This window comes from Saccostrea cucullata, unplaced genomic scaffold (genome assembly GCF_032062105.1).
Source record: "Saccostrea cucullata isolate Sc308-1 unplaced genomic scaffold, CSIRO_AGI_Scuc_v1 ctg20453, whole genome shotgun sequence".
Lineage (NCBI taxonomy): Eukaryota > Metazoa > Mollusca > Bivalvia > Ostreida > Ostreidae > Saccostrea > Saccostrea cuccullata.
In genome coordinates, this window is record NW_026937400.1 from 1 (window position 1) to 7,985 (window position 7,985).

General features: G+C 30.7%; 2 protein-coding genes across 2 annotated transcripts; both read left to right on the forward strand.

The window, feature by feature from the left end:
* Positions 1-26: 26 nt before the first annotated feature.
* On the forward strand, positions 27-2,139 carry LOC134248128 (uncharacterized). Its single transcript, XM_062730542.1, has 5 exons — positions 27-128; positions 405-512; positions 1,558-1,664; positions 1,764-1,927; positions 2,026-2,139. Exons 1-5 carry the CDS (start codon positions 29-31, stop codon positions 2,123-2,125), a joined length of 579 nt encoding a protein of 192 aa, XP_062586526.1. The 5' UTR covers positions 27-28; the 3' UTR covers positions 2,126-2,139.
* A 754-nt stretch (positions 2,140-2,893) lies between these two features.
* Positions 2,894-7,823, forward strand: LOC134248129 (insulin-like growth factor 1 receptor; the record flags this gene model as incomplete). Its single annotated transcript, XM_062730543.1, has 5 exons — positions 2,894-2,901; positions 3,329-3,404; positions 3,487-3,551; positions 5,955-6,047; positions 7,689-7,823. Coding segments are annotated over exons 1-5 (377 nt in total), but the record flags the coding sequence as incomplete, so codon positions are not given.
* Positions 7,824-7,985: the final 162 nt, after the last annotated feature.

Here is a 7,985-nt window from a genome sequence, read left to right on the forward strand (position 1 = left end):
ATCACGGAATTGCATTAAAAGGCTTAAAATGGATGTTATCCTTTTTGAAAAAGAATTTGTTTCACTGGAATTCAACAACAGTAAATGTGTTTCGGAAAACCTGGGTCGTATTTTTATCCAATTTGAAAGTAAGGGACTTTTTTATCTTTCTCTTATAAATACACTTCTATGAACAATTTGGAAATTTGAATCAAAATCTAGTCATTATCTGTCATGATCAAATGGAATTTTTAGCAATCATATATTGATATGTTTTATTTCATGATAATGTATTTACTGAAATTTTTCCTGTTATAACACAAATCACATTTTAAATAGACATACTATTGATTCAATGATTATCGTATATATCTATATTTTATCATTATTGAATACTAAATTCACTTTTCACTTTCGTTCAAAAGGTTTCGACACAAGGGGATTTGTGTGTGCTTTATCAAATACCTTTGCCTGTCTCGGGTTATTTGCGGACACGGGATATATCAAATGCCCTTTTTCAAGAGACAAAAGTGGTAATATTTTAAAGATATTAAGAAAAAAATAAAATGTACATATAACTCCGAATTAAAAATACAAGGGTTGTCCCAAAAAGTCGTAGACAATGTTTATAACTTTTTAACACGCAACCTATACTAACCAAATTTTGCATAGACATAATACATTCAATGTTCTTTAAAATTGTGAATTCTTAAATATGTATCTTTCATATTAATAATATCGGGATGATTTATATGAAGGCCGATATGGTCTGTCGGCGCATAAACAAAATTTCGGGAAAATTACGCATATTACATTTGATTTTTTTTTCTTTGGTTTTATGTAAAAGATTGACTCAAATTTGATACAGGGAAACTAGAATCAAAATCTTAATGATATGTCCAATTTTCAGATAAATAGTATTAGAAACAGACGACTAGTGTTATGATTTTCAAAGTGTTTTTGGAATTGAGATTGATGAAAATGACGGCGTCAAACGCATAACCGACGCACGGAAATGTAATAAATTGCATGTTTTTGGTGTGTTTTATAGACATCAGTGACGGGAAAAAAGAGTACAGAAAAGACATTTACATACTAGATTTTAATAGAGGAGTTGTTTTTAAATGGCATGAGATTCAATGATAGTTTTTCCTCTATGTCGAAAAAATAGTCACTGCATGTAAGAAGTAGAGTACTGTTTGTTAAACACAGACAGCTTGGAACGCTCTGGGCCATGAACGTCGTCAAACAAGGTGTATACTCTTCTGCTTAAATGTAAGGTGATCTTTCGACATTTTGGAATGCATATCCTCTGTCGTGTTTTCTCTTAATATAAATTCTATTACAATCAAAGGTAGTCACTTCAAATTAAAAGATAATATAGATTAGTGTTGTTTTTGTTCTCTTGGTTTAAACTGTTCCTTAACGAAACTGGTACATTTCTATTGTAATACATTTTTCATTAGATATACATGATAACTACGTCTTAACATTATGTGCAGGGATGTGGTATCGATTTTGGTAGGGGGAATCTCAGAGAAAATTCTACAAAATAATGCGTTTTTTTTTTAATTAAAGGTTTCAGTCTCTATGGAACCGATGAAAATGAGTATTGTAGGAATCCATATTTCACAACCACAGAATTTAAAAGGTTGTCTGTTACATCAAATGATGATGTCTGCACAGTGAGTACCCGACAATTAAGCTTTATTAGTATTACATTTAAGTTAATTATGAGTGCTGTGTATGTCTCCGTTACTGAAATCGCTTTGTTAATATTTCAGGTGGCATTCAATGTCACTGCACTGGCCCACAGGAGAGAAATAACTGTTACATTAGAATTGATAGGCAAGGAGAGAAGCCAGACACAAGAGGATAAACTTAGGAGAAAAAGAGGACAACAAACAATAACATTTTCTTTTCCTCTCCTGGATGACAAAATAATAAAGTATGCATCTGTATGAAAAAATACAATTCACGCATCTATTAATATAAATAACAAGAGTATTTACTTAAAATTAGAATTATATCACATTCCAATTACAGATATTATTTGAAAGTTGTCATATGGTTGGATATAGAATTCGATGACAAGATCCAATTTACAAGTGTCTCAATGTCACCAGGATGCTTCAGGGGTAAATGAATTTATCATATTAACTTCTTAATCTGTAATATAATTCATATAAAGGGGTTCCTTGATATTAAATAATAAAGATTTACATTGAAGTTGGCAAACTTTTTGTTTCAGTCTTGGTGACTGAAAAAGATATAAAGAGAACTATCACAGGGAATTTTGTTACTGGTGAATTGTCAAATATAATGAACAAATCAACGAAAGGTATAAAGCACGTTTTTAGAGACAGGAATGTTGTATCTTATATCATGTATATACTGGCTTATGTTGAAGTAAAAAACAAATTATCATCATTAATGGTGTGGTCAAATTTCTTCCAGGATATCCAAAAGAAGACACCAGAATACCTATTTTAAGTAACAAAAATTCCTATAAAGTAATATTTAATGATACTGCATTGATTACATGTATAATCATTGTTTCGTTGGGATCAGCATTAATATTTGGTATGTATTTTTATTACTCAACCCAGATATAAGTTTATCTACAATTAATCAAATAAGAATTTCAAAAAAAGATTAAAGGAAAAAAAATCGATTTTCTGAAATTTGCAGGAATTTGCTGGTTCATTTTATTTTGAAATTAGGGATAATTTTCAAGTTTTCAAGAAATCTTAGAAAAAGAACAATCGAAGTGAAAACAAGTGCTATTTGTGACGTCATATCCGGGACAGGGCTTGTAGAGGATAATATTTGCAATTCTAACCCAAACTATTCGTGGTACAAATCGTCATGCATCACTGGGCGAATCAACAATTTTCATTTTAAAGATTTAAAAATGTTTGAGTAAGTGAACTGTTACATAAGCTGATGATCTAAATTAAATGGGCCATGGCTAATTTGTTATATAACGTAAGAAAAACTTATGCGCATAAGAGTATTTTTCATAATACTCTCAAAGACGAGCTTTGATATAAAAATTTTTATTTTTTGAGGTCAGAATAGTGTCAATATTATCATGATGGTATTCATAAAAGTACAACAAGTACTATTTATAATAACATCTGTATGAAGACTGAAAACCTTTAAATACTACACTCATTAGTTAATTTAAAGATATTTTAATGTCTTCATTTTTCTTTTATTTCAAAAGGTTTAGAATAGGCGCCATGTATAATACAATAATTGCAACCTTTTTGCAACCTTTAAGTTTAGAAAGATAAATTTCATTCGAGTATATATCATTCAATGAAAATCATTTTACTGTTTACAGGGAAATTGGCAATGGACATTTTGGGATTGTCAGGAGAGGCAAAATACTCTCCACATCAACCCCAGTTGCTCTTAAGGTAAACGGTGGTTATAGTGTTTAATAAAATGCAACCATATTCTGCGTTCTTGTAATTTAAAAAAGAAACTGTAATCTTACAGGAATTGAAACCCTATTCGACAGCAGTGGAGAAAATGGATTTTCTTTTAGAAGCTATAACATTATGGTAAGAAAACACCCTCTGCACAGCAGAACTATAGTAACATATAAAGGCATATAAAGATTGATCTGCAGATCTACCCAGTTCATGGGCAGGTAAGCCGCGATATTGCTCATGTTTGACAAATGTGAGAAATACAGTCTCAATCACAAGAAAAAAGTGTCTGATATTTCAGATATCTGATGCAAAATCAACAATGTGTACAATATTTATTTAAAGACAGATGACACAAACCAAAAATTGATGCCTGGATTGCTATATATTTTTGGGCCTAATTTCATTGAAAATGATGCAAATAATATTTAAATTTCTAGAATACAATGTATAAAGAATTTGTAAACCTTCTATGATGGTCAGAATTCTGCCTCTCTGAGACCATCCTTATTAATCTATTCAAATATTTTTCAATTCAAATTTCATTTTCGTGAAAATTTGAATAAAAAAATGAAAACTACGCGGTGAAACTTATTTATTTTACTCATTAAAACATGACTCAGGTTGTTAATTTCATATCTTTTGACAAAAGTCGGTTTGTATCATCTGCCCTTAGTACCCAAATATTCGTTTTTTAATTGCATCTATACATCAGGAAATGAAAATGTGCATTTCGTCTGAGCTTCAAATAATTTTGAAAGCTTATATTCTGAGTATACGCAAACACAAAGTAGAATTTTTCGGTTTAGGAGCCATTCTTAAGATAGATCTTTCCGATAAATTTGATTTGAGTTGTGTGATCTATTGGTTTATTTGTCAGTCTCACTAAAAATATGATCAGACAAATAATTCAATAATATATACCCTTTATAAGATTTTTGTTTAATATGGGACAGGTAACAGCCTTCTGCTCACATAAATGCTTTAAAATCAAAACACATTTAATTAATTAAACTTAAAAAAATACTTCGATCTTTCATGAAAATTTAAAATAATGAATAAATCTGATGTTGCAAGGCTCTTCGTTTTGGTCATATCTTTTATTGGCATATCCAGATGATTTTTGCATTCCTCAAAAGTCAAGCACGACCTTTTCTTAAATTCCAACACTTTTAAAGAAAATCTGGGTATTATGCTGATATTCTAATTAGTTAATTTAATCACCTAATTTTCACTTGGTATATGAATTAAATAACATATACATGCAACTAATTTAAGTTAAAAATCCAAGTATTCCCAAAGAAAGTTTCTGTATCTACCGGTAAATTAGAGTAAACATACTGCAATTTTTACCATTTCATGAAATGTCCACCGCGTTAGCCACTAATGAAAAGGGTAAAGATAACAGTGATGATCTGAAAACAATTTTACAAACAATTATACATACCTGTGAATGGGATTAAAAACATGGGATTCTTCGTGAAGATTTTGTGACTTTTTGGGGGGGATCCCTTCTCCCATAAAACACCACTAATTACTTTTTTTTAAATTAATTTTTCCAAGGAACACAGATGACGAAAGAATTTTCTTTAAAAAAAAAAAGAACACTCTATATGTACCTTCTGTATGAAAAAACTGTAAAAGTTAAAATCAGTCAGTGAATATTGCTAAATATTGAAGCTTTAGAAATTTCCAAAAAATACTCATATCCTCATATTCTTTTTGAAACGAAAAATAAACATTCATTGTTAACACTGTGATGATAATTTTTTTTTTTTGTACTTAGAAATAAGTGCATATAACTATAACTGCTAATATGTAGAGAGTATTAGCATTTAAATTGTAGTTATAACACTATAAAGAGATGATTTATTATAGCATTATTAGTTACTAAATACAGTAAAATACTGGCATTTCCACATCTACCAAGTTCTTAATGTTAATTATTGGTGGATTTTTATACTATTCTTGTCATTAAAAATAGCTACCTCATCTTTTATGCCCGATAAGGACGAAAATATACTTTCGAGTTGTGAAATGAAATATTAATTAAATTCGTGATATTTTTCGTTTAAACTACAATTTCAAACCAGATTTAGAAAGAACAGGTTTTTCATTGCAAGTTGTTTTTATTGCAGTAAACTTAGACATTCTAACATCGTGCAATGCTTTGGTATATCAACAAGCCAACAACGTATCTTTATTTTGTTGGAACTAATGGATGAAGATTTAAAAACTCATCTTCGTAAACACAGAGTCATGGGTGTAAGATATTATTTAAATGTGTAATATTTAAATTGTATAAAAACGGAAGAAAAAAAACGTTTAATAGACACATTTCTTTTAGGTGTCAATTGCTACCATATTTTCGCAAACACATTCCCTGAAGCTCGCAATCGATGTTTGTCGAGCATGCGTTTATCTGGAGGAAATCAAATTCATCCACAGGTAACGAATGCAACAAAAAACACTCTCTATAGTACTACGATGTAACAAATTTGAATTCATTTCAATATTAATCACTTTGTTTTGAAGGGACATAGCTGCAAGGAACTGCTTAATATCACGACGTGAAAGCCAAGTGGTTGTGAAAATAGCCGATTTTGGAATGGCAAGGGATGTCACCATGTAAGAATTTTAATTTGATTCAAAGAATTTTTTTATCTAAATAGGACAGTGACTTTCTTTAATTTAGTACCTTTATATAATAATGCACAAGGTATCATTGAAGAAATAAGCCTATAAAGATTGCATGTATTAACCATATATGTAATATCATTGTGCACCTCCTATTTTATATACTTTTTGATCCGACACTTATTTTGGGTCTCCCAAGGCAAAACATGGACTTTGTCATTGTAACCATATGGGAAGCGGAGGGTTTCATTTAGTGAGCTCATTGCTCACAGTATTTCTAGTTTTTAGATATAGTCTTCTAACAATACACATGTGTCATAATTTCATGACCCGTTATTAGCAGTCCTATTTTTGTACTCATATGTCAGATGCGGATTTTTAAAAAAAAATTCCACATGAAAAGAAGTCTCTTGCTAAGATTATCAATTCGACATTTAGAGTACATCGACGACGTTTTATCAGTTAACAATGTTCATGTTGATTTTTATGCTGATTCAATATATCTCTTTGAACACGAAATAATAGACCCACCGGGTCTGAATCGTCTGTTTTGTATAATTTAAGGAAACACTTTCTATTTTGTTGTAAATGCCAGGGCATCAACGATAGTTGGGAACCCAACAAACTAGACAATGATTCCTTATATTTCCATTTCATTGTAATATAAAATGTAAATATAGATTTAAAAATGTTTTCTAATATATTAAATTTTTTTGTGGCCTCCCATGTCAGTTTCAATACTCCCCGCCCACTGCATGACGTCAGACACAAAGATAAACGCACGAGATCTACATGCATATCTTGCCTCTTTTAGCTCCCGAACTTTCTGTTGGTGAAATTTACATTCCGGTAGAATTATCAAAAAATCGATTCTCCCAACTTCCAAAAAAAAAAAAAAAATTACACACAGAAGACATAGAAATGGAAATATTTGGATACTGAATATTATACAAATATAATGACAATCTTATATACAAATCTTTTATGATAAACTTAATGACTTCAGCTTTTCTGTCTTTACCTTTCTTAAGTTGTGTAGTAACAGACCAATATCATCTCTAGATGTTGTCTTCATGCATATGGAGTTTATGTCTCCCTGTTAATTTGATACATGAGCACATTTGGGGTTGACCAGATCATGAGATGCTTGCTAAACAATGACACGTCCGCGTTTGATTTACTCCCAGTTTGTGTAGTTCCAATAAGCTTTTGAGCTTCAATGCTCTTATTCTCATACTGTATCATTGTTATTTCTTTAAATCAATAATTTCAAACAATTTATTTGGTTTTGTTTCTTTAGGACACAATATTATGTTAAGGAAGGGACTTGCAAAGTGCCTGTGCGTTGGATGTCACCAGAGTCAATGCTTAATGGGCGTTTTAGTTCCAAAACAGATATATGGTATAACTGTTTTAAAAACAAATATAAAAAAAAAAACATTGCTAATAATTTGCTTCAGTTTAATACAGTATACCACATGTAGTATTTTGAACAAGCATCGTTATACCACCAGAAAAGTAAATTATTTCAAAAACAAAACAAGAGAGGCAATATTCATACACATGTCAGTTGTTGAAAAAAAAAAAACCCTAAGAACGATTCGTAACAGATTTCTGCTTGACACATTTTAGGGCTTTCGGGGTACTTATGTGGGAGATTTACACGGGAGCTCAGTTGCCTTACGGCGATTTCACGATTGATGCTGTGATGAATCACATCATTCAGGGAGGAAAACTGGACAAACCTACGAAATGTTCTAACGATGTGTAAGAGGTTCAAAATAATTGAACAATTTAACAAGTTATATGAACAAAAACTTGTTAATCGAACAGTTATCTTTACTGTACTTGAGAAATGTAATAAAATAGCATAAGCCTGGTCCTAAATTACTTTCATAATTTTATAGATGGCAGATCATGCAGATGTGT